We start from the raw sequence: 18,844 nt of genomic DNA, 5'->3' as shown, positions 1-18,844 counted from the left end.
AATGATCCTTCTCTACTCTGCAGTCCTAGTGTCATTAATAATAGTGTCCCCAGTTTGGGTGTGGTGGATCATGCCTGTAATCCCGGAACTTTGGGAGGCTGAAGTAGGAGAATTGCTTGAGGCCAAGAGTTGGAGTCTACAGGGAGTTATTATTGCGCCCCTGTACTCCAGCCTGGGTGACAGAGCAAGACCTTGTCTCTAAAAATAAATAAATAGTGTCCCCTTTCACAATAAAAATCTCTCAGTTTGGACAATACATTATTTGGTCATCCTGTTCATACTTTACCTATTTGCTAATAATCCTGTGATTGAAACATTAATTCAACTCACCTAGTTTTATGGGACAATAAGCTCATTATAAGTAAGGTCCTTATCTGATAATTCTTTATATTTCCTGTGGTATCTGCTAGCACAGGACTTTGAACCTAACGTATGCTCACTGGATATCGATTAAGGGAAAAAAGAAAAGAAAAGAAATATAGTGTGCAGAGGACTTCCCAACTGTGTGCCTCTGATGTTTTCCAAGAAAAAAGGTTTCCATGATCAGTTAAATTTGGGCAATGCCACATACTCCATTCTCTCTCTCGGGGATTTAGCATACATTTACAGAATTTTTTAAAAAATTGCCTTTTGTCTTTAGTTTTTAAATTTGACGGAAATGGATTTTTGTCATATATGAGAGTGGGGATCCCTCAGGGCCTGTTAATTCTTGACCTTGCCTTCTGCTGCCTCCCTTGTTGAAAGGCCCTGATTTTTTCTTTACACCACTGCTGTAGGTGAAAGTCAGGGGGCTAAGTCAGTCCCAGGAAGGACACAGACTCTGCTTTCATGGATAATCCTTTTCCCCTGGCACTCAGGTGGGATCAAAAAAGAGTCATCCACTATTCCGGGGGAGATCTGATAGCTGTGTCATCTAATCGAAAGATCCACCTTCTGGACATCATACAAGGAAAAGTGATACCCGTTGAATTCCGAGGCCATGCTGGGAGTGTCCGGGCCCTCTTCCTATGTGAGGAGGAAAATTTTCTCCTAAGCGGGAGCTATGACCTAAGTATCAGGTGAGGAGTCCAAAGGCATCATGATCCCCATCCCACCTAAGGCCTAGAGGCAGCTCATGGAAGAAGTGGGCATGCTTTTTTCTTTTTATATTTAACAGTTATCCTAGAAGATACTGACTTCTAGAATAGCTTCAGCTTATTATTTTGGCAAGGAAAAAGTCAGGAATGTATATAATGCTTAAAATTTGAATGAGATAGATTTATAACAGTTATCAGATATATTTTCTAATTGATGAGTGCAAGTCAGAAAGATTTTCTTTATTAGCATTCTTAGATGAAGAAATAATTTACCTTTGTTCTTACAGATTCTTTCAGGGAACATGGCTTTTTATGGGTATGAGACAGACTATAGAGGCAAAATAGTGTTTTAAAAACGCATATGTATGTATATTTTTATATAGTATAACAAACACTCATGCATCCATTACTCAGGCCAAGATATCAGATATCACCATTTCCTAACCCTCTCACTGTGCCTTTCTCTTCTTGCTTCTTCCTGCCAACCAGAGGTAATGTTATCCTAATTTTATACTAATTATTCCCTTGCATTTCTTTGTCATTTTTGCTTCCTTCTTATATATCTCCAAAAGTATTAATTACTTTTGCCTGTTTTTGAACTCAACATAAAAGGAATCATATTTTTAAAATTTGTTGGTACTTCATTCTTACATGGAACTATATTTTTGAGATTCACCTATATGATGTAGGTGGCAGTAATTAACTTATTTCACTGAGATACAGTATTACATTTGATGATTGTATCATAACTCATGTGTTTGTTTTTCTGTTGGTGGACATTTGCATTCTTTCTAGTTTTTTGTTTGTTTGTTTTCTGAGACGGAATCTCGACCTGGTTGCCCAGGCTGGAGTGCAGTGGCACGATCTAGGCTCACTGCAAGCTCTGCCTCCTGGGTTCACGCCATTCTCCTGCCTCAGCCTCCCAAGTAGCTGGGACTACAGGCACCTGCTACCACGCACGGCTAATTTTTTTTGTATTTTTTAGTAGAGACGGGGTTTCACCGTGTTAGCCAGGATGGTCTCGATCTCCTGACCTCGTGATCCACCTGCCTCGGCCTCTCAAAGTGCTGGGATTACAGGCGTGAGCCACCATGCCTGGCTCTTGTTTCCAGTTTTTCATTATTTCAAAGAATGCTGCCAGAGATGGGTCTTGGATGTGTCCCCTGATGCCCATGTGCACGAGTGTTTTAAAGGTATATTCTTAGCATGGGAATTTCTAGGAAGGAGTACTAAACTGCTTTCCAATGTGGTTATATTAATTTACATTCCCATTTGCAGCATATGAGAATATCTCTTCTTATGTATTCTCACAAACACTTAATATTGTCAATCTAACAGTTTTGTCAATCTGATGGATATTAAATAAAACTCACTGTGTTTTATTGGGGTTTAAATTTTAACTTTTCTGATTATTAATGAAGTTGAGCACCTTTTCATATGTGTATTAGGGTCTCCAGAGAAACAGAACCAATAGAATGTGTATATACATACGAGATTTATTATAAAGTATTGACTTGTGTGATAAAGGCGGCTGGCAAGTCCAAAATCTGGGGGCTGGAGACCCAGGAGAGCCAACAGTGCAGATGAAGCCCAAAGGCTGTCTGCCAGAGAATTCCCTCTCACCAGGACTACCTATTAACTTTGTTCACAGTATCTACATGAATTTTGTTGAACAAAAATTCTCAAAATGGGCCGGGCGCGATAGCTCACGCCTATAATCCCAGCACTTTGGGAGGCCCAGGCGGGCGGATCATCTGAGATCAGGAGTTTGAGACCAGCTTGACCAACATGGAGAAACCCCATCTCTACTAAAAATACAAAATTAGCCGGGCATGGTGGCACATGTCTGTAATCCCAGCTACTCAGGAAGGCTGAGGCAGGAGAATTGCTTGAACCTGGGAGGTGCCACTGCACTCCAACCTGGGCAACAAGAGCGAAACTCGGTCTCAAAAAAAAAAAAAAAAAAATCAATATGAATGTAATAAAACATCAGTTTATCAGGGTTTTTTCCCCTTCATTTTTGTGATTCTTCCCTCTTCCAGGTCACAGAGATATTTTCTAATATTTTCTTCTACCAACATTACGGTTTTATCTTTTGCATTCAGTTTTTTAATCTATTTGCAATTCAACCTTATATGTGGCGTTAGGTAGGGTTTCCATTTCATTTATTTGTATTTAAATAAAGTCAGCAGTCTCTCCCCGACGGCAACTACTATATAACCTGCCACTTCCTCCACTGTTTTGTGGTGCTATCTTTATCACATGGAAATTTCCCGTATGTGCATGAGAATGTCCCGGAGCTCTCTGATCTAGTCCATTGTCTGTTTTTCTGTTTTTAATCAAAATCCCCCTTCTTGAAAATTGTTTGTTTTATTTTTAGGTATGCATTTAGAGAATGTTTTAAAATGTGATGGGGAGGGAAATTCTACTTTTCACTTTTCTTTTTTTTTTTTTTTTGAGACGGAGTCTAGCTGTGTCGCCCAGGCTGGAGTGCAGTGGCGCCATCTCGGCTCACTGCAAGCTCCGCCTCCCGGGTTCACGCCATTCTCCTGCCTCAGCCTCCTGAGTAGCTGCGACTACAGGCACCCACCACCACGCCCGGCTTGATTTCCTGTATTTTTAGTAGAGACAGGGTTTCACCGTGCAAGCCAGGATGGGCTCAATCTCCTGACCTCGTGATTCGCCTGCCTTGGCCTCCCAGAGTGCTGGGATTACAGGCGTGAGCCACTGCGCCCGGTCTCACTTTTCTTTCTTATGTAACAGCTATAGTATGTAAGTTTTGAGTTTTTGGAGTAAGTTGATCAACTTTCAATAAAACCTAACCAGACTTTTTATTGGGATTGCATTGAATTTATAGATTAGTTTGGTAAACACACTCAATTAAATAATCTGTGGTCTTTCTTAGAGCCTTAAAGTTTTTTTCATAAAAGTCCTGTGTATTTTTACTTAATGCCTGTAAACGTTATAATTTTGTTACTGTTGTGAATGGTATCTTAATTTTGCTTATGTTTTCAAATTAGTTATTGCTGGCATAGAGAAATGCAATTGATTTTTGTAAATTGATCTTGTGTCTGGCATCCTTGCCAAACTCTCTTATTAGTTCTAAAAGCATGTATGTTTAATAATTGGTTTTTCTATGTAGACAATCTTATCAACTGCAAATTACTATATATATATATATATATATTTTTTTTTTTTTTAAGATAAAGTCTCACTCTGTTACCAGACTGGAGTGCTGTGGCGTGATCTCGGCTCACTGCAACCTCCGACTCCCTGATTCAAACAATTCTCCTGCCTCAGCCTCCTGAGTAGCTGGGACTACAGGCACATGCCACCATGCTTGGCTAATTTTTTTTTTTGTATTTTAGTAGAGACAGGGTTTCACTATGTTGGCCAGGATGGTCTCGATCTCCTGACCTCGTGATCTGCCCACCTCAGCCTACCAAAGTGCTGGAATTGCAGGCATGAGCCACTGCGCCTGGTCAACAATATATTATCTTCTTTTCTAATGCCTATACCACCTTTTGTTTTTCTTTCCTTCTAACTTTGCCTAGGCCTTCCAGTGCTGTGGCAGGCAGTAGCAGTGAGAGTGGGCATCTTCATCTTGTTCCCCTTCTGGAAGGGAATACATCTACAATTTCTCCACTGAGCATAATATTTACTGTTATGACTTTGGCTTATATCTTTTACTAAATCCAGAAAGTTCCTTCTATTCCTATTTTTCTAAAAGTATTTATCAAATACCTTTTCTTGCATAAATTTAGAAAACCAACCTGAAGACATAAACCACCATACTGCTAGAAACAGAAATTCAAAACATGCTTTCTTTCAGAGCACTGTGCCATCATTCAATGCACTGTGGCTGCATTGGAGGCTCTGAGAAACTGGTAAGGCATTGGTAAGGCTGCAAGACCCTTGGGAATATTAGAAGAAAAACCTTAACATAGTCAAAAAACCCCAGAGACATATTAATCGTTTTTATGTGCAAAACCTCACAATAACTCTATGAAGTAAGTGCAATTTTTTTTTTTTTTTTTGAGACGGAGTCTTGCTCTGTCGCCCAGGCTGGAGTGTAGTGGCGCTATCTCGGCTCACTGCAAGCTCCACCTCCTGGGTTCACGCCATTCTCCTGGGTGGGACTACAGGTGCCGCCACCACGCCAGGCTAATGTTTTGTATTTTTAGTAGAGACGGGGTTTCTCCATGTTAGCCAGGATGGTCTCAATCTCCTGACCTCGTGATCTGCTCGCCTTGGCCTCTCAAAGTGCTGGGATTACAGGTGTGAGCCCCCCCCCGCGTGGCCATTAGTACAATTATTGTCCTCAGTTTACAGATGAAGAAACTGAGGTACATGGTGGTTCAGTAACTTGCCCAGGATCACACAGCTGGTAAGTGATGGCCCTGGGAATGGACTTCAGGAAGCCTGCTCCAGAACCATTATCTCAGCATTCTGCTTTGTCCTGTCTCAAAAGCAGCCTAGCTGAAGTGGAAGTGCAATTGAGAGACCTTGGGCACATGTTCTTAACAAAAAACAGGATAATTCATCTTTGCTCCCATCTATCTCTTAGATATGCTCTATATGTACATAAATATTTTGGATCTAAGTGACTGGTAAAGGATTCTGTTGCTCTTGTTTGAAGATCTGCTGTACCACTGAATCAGTGCCATGGATTATAAGGCTGGTGGTCATTCAGGATGCTTCTACCTGAAAACCACCTGACATTGATCAAGCATTTTGTACAAGTTAGTCACTATTCCAGTGTTACCTCCACTGGTGTAGGGTTTCTCAACCTTGGCACTATTGCCATCTGGGGCTGGGAAATTCTTTACTGTGGGGCCTGCCCTGTGCAATGTAGAATGTTTAGCAGCATCTCTGGATTCGATGCACTAGATACCAGTGTCTCTTCCTTCCCTGCTTGTGACCACCAAAAATATCTCCAGCTATTTCCAAATGGCCCCTGGGGGTATAAGTTACCCAGGGTTGACAATCACTGTATTAGTCCATTTAATTCTTCACAAAAACCCTATGATGTAACTACTCATTATTATTTCCATTTTATCAGTAAGGAAAGGAAACTTACACAGAAATTAACTTCCTCAAAGTTACACCAAATAGGTGCTGCAGCTGGGATTCAAATCCAGGCCCCTGACTCTTAAGCTGAACCATGAGGCTCTGCTGCCTCCCAACTACCTACTTATCTACAGGGATTCTACGCAGTATGATCCTCTGAGCCCTCAGGAGCTCTCACAAACATTCTTTTGGCCTGATTCCTGCAGATACTGGGATCTGAAAAGTGGGGCTTGCACACGAATCTTCAGTGGTCACCAGGGGACTATCACTTGCATAGATTTGTGTAAGAACAGGCTCGTGTCGGGAGGAAAAGATTGCCAGGTAAAAGGTGAGTAAGAAGTGCCTTAAATTTTCTAAGAAGTTTCCTGCAACTTATGGGTTACCAAAATGCTTTGTTTTGTTCATTTCTATAGGCTGGCAGTCATTTATTCCCTCCCTCCCTCCCTTCCTTCCTTCCTTCCATCGATCCATCCATTCAACAACTATCTGTAGAATACCTACAACAAGCTACACACTGAGCTAGATGCTGAGGAGAAAAAAAAGGAATAGGATACGGCCCTTTAGATACAACTTTTTATTTCTTCAGAGGGCTCATAGTCTCCTAATGGAAGCAGATACATAAATATATAGTGGGGAATATAATAAAGCCATGAACAACAACAGCTGCCATTTACTGAGTACCAATTTTGTGACAGATGCTTAACATACATTATTTAATCCTCACGAGAGCCCCATTGGTAATTTTATAAATGGGCCAAGATATATACATAAAATATAAGCGAAGGAGGCCGGGCGCGGTGGCTCAAGCCTGTAATCCCAGCACTTTGGGAGGCCGAGACGGGCGGATCACGAGGTCAGGAGATCGAGACCATCCTGGCTAACACGGTGAAACCCCGTCTCTACTAAAAAATACAAAAAACTAGCCGAGCGAGGTGGCGGGCGCCTGTAGTGCCAGCTACTCAGGAGGCTGAGGCAGGAGAATGGCATGAACCCAGGAGGCGGAGCTTGCAGTGAGCTGAGATCCGGCCACTGCACTCCAGCCTGGGCGACAGAGCGAGACTCCGTCTCAAAAAAAAAAAAAAAAAAAAAAAAAAAGGCGAAGGAAAGCATACTTACATAGTTAGGGCTAACCTAGCATAAATGGTTAAGCACATGGCTTCTGGATCCAGACTCCCTAGGTTCAAATCCCGGCTCTGCCACTCACCACCTACGTGACTTGAGCAGGCAACCTAACTTCTCTATGCCTCAGTTTCCTCATCTGTGTAGTGGGGAATAATAATAGTACTTTTCTTGTGAAGATGAGCTCATGCATGTCACACACCTTGAGTGGTCGCCGGCTTACTGTTAGCGCCATGTAAGTATCAACTCTGGTTGTTGTTATATTTTGTCTCAGGCCACTTGTCCTGTTGCCTGAGTTAGAAGGTGCTTTTGGGAAGCACCTTTGAAGGAGACTTTAATGTTTTCATTCCTGAATTCATAGAGTTCACTTTTAACTTCTTCTTCTTCTTTTTTTTTTTTTGAGACAGAGTCTTGCTCTGTGGCCAGGCTGGAGTGCAGTGGCACGATCTCGGCTTACTACAACCTCCACCTCCCAGGTTCAAGTGATTCTCCTGCCTCAGCCTCCCGAGTAGCTGGGACTACAAGCGTATGCCACCACACCCAGCTAATTTTTGTTTTTTTTAGTAGAGATAGGGTTTCACCATGTTGGCTAGGCTGATCTCGATTTCCTGACCTTGTGATCCACCCGTCTCGGTCTCCCAAAGTGCTGGGATTACAGGTGTGAGTCACTGGGCCCGGCATCAACTTCTTCCTTTTAGGAAACCCTGTTCTGCCACCCACCCACCCACTCTCATCCCCACTACAAGATGCCAGGCAGTTGCTGTAACACAGTCTGTGTTGAAGCAGCAGTAAACCCACCCCTAGCCGCGACCATTTCTCCATAAAATCCAAAAGTCAGATTCAGAAGTATTTAAAAATGTAAGTGAGGGTAGACGACCTTCTTTTATTTTGGGGATAGAAGGTGTGGGTCAGGAAGACAGCGTATGGGAAAAATGACAACACTACATGTATGCCGTGATTTTCTTTTTTTTTTTTTAAATTTTACCTGCCCCTACTCAAGCTGTATGCCATGATTTTTATGAAATCTACTTGATAGCAAGCATGTTTCAGGCTTGATGAATCAGCTGATTGGAGACGAGCTGTCTAGCACTTGGGCCTCAAGGCTAAGTTCTAGGGCCATAGCCAACAGGTGGCTCCCCCAACCACCTGTATTCAGGGCACATCTGTGCTGTGGGTACATGAGCTGTTGGTGAGCCTGTCCTGTGGAGGTGCTAGGCCAGGGGAAGTCCTTCTAGAGTCCGACTTGATGGGCTCGATGAGTCTTTTGCTTCTGTGATGGGGAGCAGAACTCCACTGTCAACTTTCCTCTTCCCCCTTTTTCCCCACTCCCATCTCTTCCTCTCTCTCCCTCCTGTTCAGTATGGGATGTAGACACAGGGAAGTGCCTGAAGACGTTTAGACACAAAGACCCCATCTTGGCCACCAGGATCAATGATACCTACATTGTGAGCAGCTGTGAGCGAGGGGTGGTGAAAGTGTGGCACATTGTCATGGCCCAGTTGGTAAAGGTGAGTGGGCAGTGGGCTGCCTTGCGGGAAAGGGCACTGGGGAGGAGATGGGTGGGCCCCTGGGCCCCCCCTACCTAGCTCCTCAGGTCATCCTAGAGCAACTGAGTATGGCCGTCAAGGACGACAGTCCTGAAGCTCTAAATGGGAGGGCCCCAAAATGGGGCATTCAGAGTCCGTGGAGGGTAGGGGCTCCACTGCCCACATCATGACCCATGGTATCATGGGGTTGGTGGAGGAAGGCTGCATTCTGACTCAGCATGAGTTATGGGCTCAGGGCCTACAAACAGCAGTGGAGGTGAAGTACCTTTTTCTCCTCAAGAGTATTGCACTCTGTAGGGCCAGACGCAGTGGCTCACACCTGTAATCCCAGCATTTTGGGAGGCCAAGGCGGGCGGCTCATGAGGTCAGGAGTTCGAGACCAGCCTGACCAACATAGTGAAACCCCATCTCTACTAAAAAAAAAAAATACAAAAAATTAGCCGGGCATGGTGGCGGGCACCTGTAACCTCAGCTACTTGGGAGGTTGAAGCAGGAAAATCGCTTGAACCCAGGAGGCGGAGGTTGCAGTGAGCTGAGATCACGCGTCTCCAAAAAAAAAAAAAAAAAGTGTTGTATTCTGGCATGGGGTGAAGGGATGAACAAAGCATTTTTTTCCTAAGAAGAAAATACTGGAGGATGAACAGAGAATGTTTTTTCCTCCTTGCTCTCTAATGAAGAGAGAACATGGATGGTCTTGAAAGTGATTGGTTGGTCATGAAACATATTCTTGCTGGATCTGAACCCCTGGCCTTCGCGGGTGGTGGCGATATATGATTTGCAGCAGGAACACAGGATCACAGTGAAAAGTGGCTGGCTTGGCCTGTGGAATTTTCCCACCAATCCTGTCACTATGGCCAATCCAGCAGTTGCAGGCACAGGGATGGCCCATGTGCACTCTGCGTTCTGGCAAGGAGCTGGGATAGCACATGTTGCCTTCGTCCTTCTGACAGCAAAGGACAGTGATTTCTGGCCCTTTCTGGTGCTCCAAGAAGGTAGTGTCTGCCCCAGACACAGACCCACCAGGAACGTGGCCCCTCCCTGATCCCATTCCTCTGTAACCAGAGAGAGAGCTCTACGTGGAATGGACTCCATTGGCCTTCTTTTTTTCTTTTCTTTTTCTTTTCTTTTTTTTTTTTTGGAGACAGAGTCTTGCTCTGTCACCAGGCTGGAGCACAGTGGCGAAATCTTGGCTCACTGCAACCTCCACCTCGCTGGTTCAAGCGATTCTCCTGCCTCAGCCTCCCAAGTAGCTGGGATTACAGGTGTGCACCACCATGCCCAGCTAATTTTTGTATTTTTAGTAGAGATGGGGTTTCACCATGTTGGCCAGGATGGTCTCGAACTCCTGACCTCGTGATCCACCCACCTCAGCCTCCCAAAGTGCTGGGCTTACAGGCATAAGTCACCAGGCCCAGCCTCCATTGGCCTTCTCACAGCAAAAGCAAAGTTAGCTCAGGTACCTACCGAGTGAAGGGCAGTCACAGATTGGTGGGGGGTGGCTTTGGCATTCATCTGAAGAAGCCTCAGCTTTGGTTCTTGGAGGAGTCACAGTCTGAGTTGAAGACAGTGGTATCTTTTCTTGCAGACTCTCAGTGGCCACGAGGGAGCCGTGAAGTGCCTGTTCTTCGACCAGTGGCATCTCCTCTCGGGAAGCACTGATGGCCTGGTCATGGCCTGGAGCATGGTGGGGAAGTATGAGCGCTGCCTGATGGCCTTCAAGCATCCCAAGTAGGTGCCTGTGAAGCCTGGAGTGGTGAACCTGGTGTCCTTCCCTTCCCCATCATAGCCTAGAGTGCAATCATTGGCAGACCTTCTGCTCCCTGTGGCCATCGTGTTCTCTGCACTTCACCCTCTCTGCTTCCTTCCTCTTCCACCTGGGACCCATTTTCCCCCACCATCTTCTCTGTTTGGCTATTAACCTCTTCCACTCTTCCTTGTTTCTCTTGCGAAGTAACTATAGGAGCTGGGGGTTTTGAGAAGTTATTGAATTCTTTTTTTTTTTTTTTTTTTTGAGATGGAGTCTCACTCTGTCACCAGGCTGGAGTGCACTGGCACAATCTCGGCTCACTGCAAGCTCCACCTCCCCGGTTCACGCTATTCTCCTGTCTCAGCCTCCCGAGCAGCTGGGACTACAGACACCCACCACCGTGCCCGGTTAATGTTTTGTATTTTTAGTAGAGACGGGGTTTCACCATGTTAGCCAGGATGGTCTCAATCTCCTGACCTCGTGATCCGCCCGCTTCGGCCTCCCAAAGTGCTGGGATTACAGGCGTGAGCCACCATGCCCAGCCTGAAATTTTATATTTATGACCCTCATGATAAATTCATACCTGATAGCTGTCAGACATATGAATACTGGCAGAACCATCCCAAATAATGCCAATTCTAGTAAACTTAAAATTCTAGGAATTGATCTTTATCCCAGGATGCTTGTGCTCACAAAAGCTTAAAAATGATCCAAAGACTTTAAAAGAGCTGAGAGCTTAAAAAGAGGCACTTATAACTACAAGTCTACAGGCTGGATCCTATTCCAGGGTAGCAAATGGATGTCATTTTACATGCCAATTCAAATTTAGTGGTGGTGGCTGCTTGGAATCAAGTAATAAGCATTCTGAGGTCACATCCGTGCTTGTTTGGAAAGAGTATTGTGGTCAATTCTGCCATGGTCATCAGTTTTATATGCTACTCTATGTTACTCTTATACTACATGAATATAGCTTCTTTCCCTGAATGCATTATAAAAATTTCCAGAAACTAAATGCTACCTTAATTGATTAAAAGAATAAGTGGGCTTTTGGCCGGGCGTGGTGGCTCACGCCTGTAATCCCAGCACTTCGGGAAGCCAAGGCGGGCAGATCATGAGGTCAGGAGATGGAGACCATCCTGGCTAACACCGTGAAACCCTGTCTCTACTAAAAATACAAAACATTAGCCGGGCGTGGTGGCGGGCGCCTGTAGTCTCAGCTACTCGGGAGGCTGAGGTAGGAGAATGGCATGAACCCTGGAGGCGGAGCTTGCAGTGAACCGAGATGGTGCCACTGCACTCCAGCCTGGGTGACAGAGCGAGACTCCATCTCAAAAAAATAAAAATAAAAATAATAAGTGGGCTTTCTAGGGGATCCATCAGGGGAAACGTATTTTTAGTAAATTGATCTTTTTTTCTGGCCTACAGTGACTTACCTTACCCTTAGATATTAAGAGTCAAAATGAACCATGATTGCTTCCTGATTGCTGAGTTTTGTGCGAAGCCCTCTTAGTCCCCACCACAAGACTATAACTCCACCCAGCCAGCTTAGTCAACCTTCTGGATTATCAAGCCTTGATCTCCGGGAGGAAGTCAAGCTTTATGAAATCACCTGAAAATGTCAACTATATGTTTTAAAAGCTTCTAAGCAGGATTCAGTAGGATTAGTTAGTGAGCGGAAAATAATTTGTTCCCAGCAAGCCCAGCAATTTCATCACGGTTCCATCATACCATTAGCCTCTCCCTCCACCTCTGCTATGAGACCTTCTCAGACAATTCCCACTCCTACTGAATGACAGTCCCTAACATACCATTCATATTAGCTCCTGCTATCCTGCATAGTAACAGAAAAACCATAGACATTTGGAAGACAGGGTCAATACTCTCATTTGTAGGTCTCTTTCTCCCAACTTGTCTGTAGGAGCTCTGTGCTCAATAAGTTTATCTAACTGATGGGTAACAAGGAATAATTTGACAGCTTGCCTTTCTGGAAAGTTCTAACGATTGGACTGATAACTCATCTTTTGAATGTGACATAGGTGAGAAAGCAGATATAGTTGCTATCTGTCCTTTGATGGAAGAAGGGCTGGAGAAACTGGTCTTTCCATTCCTGATGTAATAGTTTTTCAACCAAAATTAAGATTTTGCACATAGCGTGGGACAGAATGGATATGAGGGAGGAAATTTGAGGATGCAAAATAGGACTGACAGGAATGATGATCTTTGGAAAAGCTTCTGTACTTGTAGTGTCTTTTTATAAATTTATTTTTATTTCTATTTTTATTATTATTATTTTTAATGGCGTGTCACTCTGTTGCCCAGGCTGGAGTGCAGTGACGTGATCTCGGCTCACTGCAACCTCTGTCTTCCAGGTTCCAGCAATTCTCCTGCCTCAGTCTCCTGAGTAGCTGGGACTACAAGCATGCGCCACCACGCCTGGCTAATTTTTGTATTTTTAGTAGAGACAGGGTTTCACCAAGTTGTGCAGGCTGCTCTCAAACTCCTGACCTCAAGTGATCCACCCACCTTTATATTAGTATATAGTATCCCAGACTCCCAAAGTGCTGGGAATACAGACGTGAGCCACAGTGCCCTGCCTGTAGTTTTTTTTTTTTTTTAATATAAGCCTGGCCAACATGACAAAACCCTGTCTCTACAAAAAATACAAAAATTAGCCTGGCATGGTGGCACACACCTGCAGTCCCAGCTACTTGGGAGCCTGAGGTGGGAAGATCACCCGAGCCTGGGGAGGTTGAGGCTGCAAAGAGCTGTGATTGTGCCACCGCACTCCAGCCTGGGCAACAAAGTGAGACCTTGTTTCAAAAAACAAAACAAAACAAAAAACTTTATTCCTTAATGTATTTTCCATAGCTCACATTGTAATTTGTTTTTCGCTGCAATTTTTAATTAGGATATGATTCACATAACACAAAATTCACCACTTTAGTGTGCAATTCAATTTTTAAAGTATTTTTTAAAGTATAGTCATAATGTGCAACCATTACCACTACCTAATTACAAACATTTCCATCAGTCAGTAGAAATGTCCCCTGCTTTATTGTTTATATATCTGAGTCTTCTCTCTTCTTTTCTTGGTCAAAGATTTGTCAATTGTCTAGCTAATAGTTTGTTGATTTTTTTTTTTTTTTGAGACAGAATCTTGCTTTTTCTCCCAGGTTGGAGTGCAGTGGTGCAATCTCAGCTCACTGCAACCTCCGCCTCCCCGGTTCAAGTGATTATCCTGCCTCAGACTCCTGAGTAACTGGGATCACAGGTGCCCACCACTGCACCCGGCTAATTTTTGTATTTTTTTTTTTTTTTTTTTTTTTTTTTTTGAGACGGAGTCTCGCTCTGTCTCCCAGGCTGGAGTGCAGTGGCCGGATCTCAGCTCACTACAAGCTCCGCCTCCCGGGTTCACGCCATTCTCCTGCCTCAGCCTCCCGAGTAGCTGGGACTACAGGCGCCCGCCACCTCGCCCAGCTAGTTTTTTTTGTATTTTTTAGTAGAGACGGGGTTTCACCGGGTTAGCCAGGATGGTCTCGATCTCCTGACCTCGTGATCCGCCGGTCTCGGCCTCCCAAAGTGCTGGGATTACAGGCTTGAGCCACCGCGCCCGGCCAATTTTTGTATTTTTTAGGAGAGATGGGGTTTTGCCATCTTGGCCAGGCTGGTCTGGAACTCCTGACCTCAGGTGATCCAACCACCTCGGCCTCCCAAAGTGCTGGGATTACAGGCATGAGCCACCACGCCTGGCCATTTGTTGACTTTTTAAAAAGAGAACCGCTGGGTGCGGTGGCTCATGCCTGTAATCCCAGCACTTTGGGAGGCCGAGGCGGGTGGATCACCGGAGGTCAGGAGTTTGAGAGCAGCCTGGCCAACATGGCGAAACCCCATCTCTACTAAAAATACAAAAATTAGCCAGGCGCCTGTAATCCCAGCTACTAGGGAGTCTGAGGCTGGAGAATTGTTTGAACCCGGGAGGCCGAGGTTGCAGTGAGCTGAGATCACGCCATTGTACTCCAGCCTGGGCAACAAGAGCAGAACTCCGTCTCAAAAATAAGTAAATAAATAAGCAAATAAAAAAATAATAAACAGAGAACCAACTTTTGGTTTCATTTGATTTTCTGTATTTTTAAATTGTCTATTTCTAATTTCTGCTAAAATCTTTATTATTTTCCTTCTGCTTCCTCGTTTGAGTTTCATTTGATCTTTTTCAAGTTTTTTAAGGTGAAAGATTATTGATTGGAGAAAGGTAGGCATCTACTGCTATAAATTTCCCTCTGAGCACTGCTTAGCTTCATTCCATAAGTTTTGATAGATTGTGTTTTCGTTTTCATTTATCTCAAAACTACTTTCTCATTGCCTTTCTGATTTATTCTTTGACTCAGTGGTTAAGACAAGGTTGTTTAATTTCCACATAATTAAGAATTTTCTAAATGTCCTTCATTTCTAATTTAATTTCATTGTAGTTGGAGAGCATACTTTGTATGATTTCAGTCTTTCAAAATATATTGAGATTTGTTTCGTAGCCTAACATATGGTCTATCCTGGAGAATGTTCCATGTGCATCTGAGATAAGTGTGTGCTCTGCTGTTGTTTGGTGGAGTGTTCTGTATATGTATGTCAGCTCTAGATAGTTTATGATGATGTTCGTGTCTTCTGTTTCCTTGTGGATCTTCTAACTAGTTGTCCTATCCAGTCCCACCTACTCAGGAGGAGGCTAAGGTGGGAAGATCACTTGAGCCCAGGAATTTGAGGCTGCAGTAAGCTATGATCTCACCACTGTACTCCAGCCTAGGTATGGGGTGAGACCCTGACCCCAAAGAAAAAAGAAACAAACAAACAAAAACCTTACTTCTGTTATTAATGCTGTTTTCCACAGTCTTATGTATTTTTGTTCCTGAATTATTTCATTGTTGCCTTTCTTTGCGTTAAATGGATATTTTTAGTGTGTCATTTTAATATCCTTGTCATTTCTCTTTTCTATAATTTGAATGTGTCCCCAAGAAGTATGAGTTAGAAACTTAATCCCTAATGCAACAGGGTTAGGAGGTGGAGCCTAATGGGAGGTATTAGGTCACTAGGGCTCTCCTTTCAGGACTGGACTAATGCTATAGTGGGAATGGGTTCATTATTGTGGGAGTGGGTTCCTTTTCAAAGGATGATTTCAGCCTTCTCTTCCTCTCTCTTTTGCCCCCTCTTTGCCTTCGGCACAGCAAGGTTCTCACAAGATGCCAGTCCTTTGGCCTTGGACTTCCCAGCCTCTAGATCCATAAGCTAATAAGCTTCTGTTGATTAGAAATTACCCAGTGTATGGTATCTTGTTGTAACAGCACAAAATGGACTAAGACACTTTTCTTTTTCTTTTTTTTTTTTTTGAGATGGAGTCTCGCTCTGTCACCCAGGCTGGAGTGCAGTGGCGCGATCTCGACTCCCTGCAAGCTCCGCCTCCTGAGTTCACGCCATTCTCCTGCCTCAGCTTCCCGAGTACCTGGGACTACAGGCGCCCGCCACCATGCCTGGCTAATTTTTTGTATTTTTAATGGAGACGGGGTTTCACCGTGTTAGCCAGGATGGTCTTGATCTCCTGACCTTGTGATCTGCCCGCTTCGGCCTCCCGAAGTGGTGGGATTACAGGCGTGAGCCACCATGCCAAGCCAACTAAGACACTTTTCTAATGATAAATCATCTATTAATCTTACTGAGGATCCTTTTTACATGAGGACCTACTTCTCTCTTGTTGCTTTCATTATACTCTTCACCCTTGGCGTCTGAAAATTTGATTATGATGCATCTAAGTGTGGACCTCTTGTAGTTTATCCCAGTTAGAGTTTATTGAGCTTCTTAGACCTGTAAATTAATGTTTTTCATCATATTTGGGAGGTTTTCAGCAATCATCTCTTCAAATATTCTTTTGGCCCCTTTCTCTACTTTCTTCCTGGATCTCCTATTATGATTTGTTTGATGATGTTTTATGGATTTCTGGGGCTCTATTAATTTTTCTTTATTCTTTTTTTCTTTCTGTTCCACACACTGCATAACTTCAGTTGACCTTGTTTCAAGTACTTCGCTTCTTCTACTTGCTTAAATATGCTGTTGAGCCCCTCTAGTGAGTTTTTTTTTTTTTTTTTTTTCCTCTGTAGTTGTAGTTGTCAGAACGAGGTCCATTCTGTTCCCTCTGCCACCAGGACTGGAGGCTGTTACTTTCATGGCTACCACTGGGCTGGGGGAGGTGGGAAGTGGGACTAAGTTAACGTGTCACAAGTCTCACTATTCTTTATTCTTTTTGGGTTTTTTTAAGACATAGTCTTGCTCTGTCACCCAGGCTGGAGCATAGTGGCACAATTTCGGCTCGCTGCAACCTCTGCTTCCAGGGTTCAAGTGATTCTCCTGCCTCAGCCTCCTGAGTAGCTGGGATTATAGGTGCACACCACCAGGCCTGGCTAATTGTTTGTATTTTTAGTAGAGATGGGGTTTCACCATATTGGTTAGGCTGGTTTCGAACTCCTGACCTCTAAGTCTCATTATTCTTATTGACACTATGCCATTTTACTTGTGTAAGTCCTCCCTGGGTTGCTGTAAACCTTTGATTATTTTCCAGAGTTCTGGATAAATTAATTTTGGTGAGATCGTGTCACTGCACTCCAGCCTGGGTGACAGAGCGAGACTACGTCTCAAAATAAAAAAAAAAGAAAAAAGAAAAAACAAAACTGAAGGCTGAGAGATTAAATTACTTTCTGAATTTAATCTGAAGGTTATGCAGCCCATAAGTGGTAGAGTCAGGTTTTGATCCCAGGTTTTCTGATCCCAAAGCTTGTGGTTTTAATTACTAGGCTACAATGATATAGACTGAACTACCAAATATCACAGGGATCTATGGGAAGAGAAGTATGGACTCAGCTCAGCAAGATCAAATGAGATACATGAAGAGGCAAACTTTTCTATCACATGGCATCTCTCCCAGTGCTGGAGTACATGACTGGCAGACTGTGCTGTGCTTAGGATACCATCAAAGTTATTATATTTCCACCTTGAAAAAATTTAGAAATTTGTTGGGTCTTTCTTTCTTTCCCTTTCCTTCCCTCCCTCCCTCCCTCTCTTTCTTCCTTCCTTCCTTCCTTCCTTCCTTCCCTTCGTTTCCTTCCTTCCTTTCTCTTTCTTTCCTTTCTTTCTCTCTCTCTTTTTTTCTTTTGTTCTTTCTCTTTCATTCTTTAGTTCTTTTTTTTTTCCCCTAGGGTCTTACTCTTTTGCCCAGGCTGTAGTGCAGTGGTGCAATCATGGCTCACTATGACCTCATAATGTAAAACTTTTGTGCTCAAGTTAGCCTATCACCTTACCTTCCCAAGTAGCTGGGACTACAGGCACACACCACCATGCTCCTGGCTAATTTTTAAATGTTTTTTAGAGCCAAGGTCTCAAACTCTTGGTCTCAAGCAATCCTTCCACCTCAGTCTCCCAAAGTGCTGGGATTATAGACATAAGCTGCTATGCTTGGCCTTGTTAGAGTTTTTAATACTTATTTTACACCTGAGTTCTATCTATCTATCTATCTATCTATCTATCTATCTATCTATCTATCTATATCACATAATCAGGGGTTCACATCATATTTGCCTCCTTGCTGTCCTTTGAGTATGCTGATCATGCTCCTGCCTTTTGAGGTCTTTGTTATTTCTGTTTGGTTAATGGTTGGGGCCTTGGAAAGTCTTCATCTGATCCTGGGATCTGGCCAAGTCTGAGGCCAAATGGCACAGGGCGGACGTCATTCTTTTAACACATTGTAGCAATGACCATACTCCGAAAACATGAGCAGACAGTCACTTTTTCAACAAATATATATTAAGGACCTACTATGGGCTGAGTGCTGTGCTAGGTGATAAGTATGCAATGATATGAGTTGTGCCCAAGAGAATCTGAAAGTATACTTGAAATTTGTGTACATGTGCGATGGGGGGAGATGTAGGACGGAATTAAGATAAGAGATGGCTTTTTGGAGAAGGTAGCACATGAACTAGGCCATGAATGGCCTTGGATGGGTAGAGCTGGCAGGAATTGATGGACTTGCTTTGCATATAGAATCTAACAAATTGGTGGTATCAAATTCAACTTTTCGGTGTCATTAACAGGAATAGGGAAATTATACTTCTTAGAATTGAATACTCCACATATCTGGAGTCTAATTGGAACCCAGAAAGGTTCTAGAAAGGATTTTGTTGGAGGAATCTGTCTAGATCTTCTCCTGGTCCCCTCTCCCTTTTCCTATTGGCCATCAAAAAAGGACATTCCTA

At 43.6% G+C, this 18,844-nt stretch overlaps 1 protein-coding gene across 3 annotated transcripts in view; it reads left to right on the top strand.

The window, feature by feature from the left end:
* The window catches only part of CDRT1 (CMT1A duplicated region transcript 1), a 42,288-nt gene that overhangs the window by 13,217 nt on the left and 10,227 nt on the right, over positions 1–18,844 (top strand). For all 3 annotated transcript variants that reach the window (XM_025361103.1, XM_025361101.1, XM_025361102.1), the window contains exons 7-10: positions 858–1,058; positions 6,353–6,474; positions 8,625–8,773; positions 10,398–10,540. In XM_025361103.1, the coding sequence (XP_025216888.1) occupies positions 858–1,058; positions 6,353–6,474; positions 8,625–8,773; positions 10,398–10,540 (615 nt within the window). The remainder of the gene's footprint in view (positions 1–857; positions 1,059–6,352; positions 6,475–8,624; positions 8,774–10,397; positions 10,541–18,844) is intronic.

This window comes from Theropithecus gelada, chromosome 16 (genome assembly GCF_003255815.1).
Source record: "Theropithecus gelada isolate Dixy chromosome 16, Tgel_1.0, whole genome shotgun sequence".
Taxonomy (NCBI): domain Eukaryota; kingdom Metazoa; phylum Chordata; class Mammalia; order Primates; family Cercopithecidae; genus Theropithecus; species Theropithecus gelada.
This window is presented reverse-complemented; position numbering and strand designations above follow the sequence as displayed.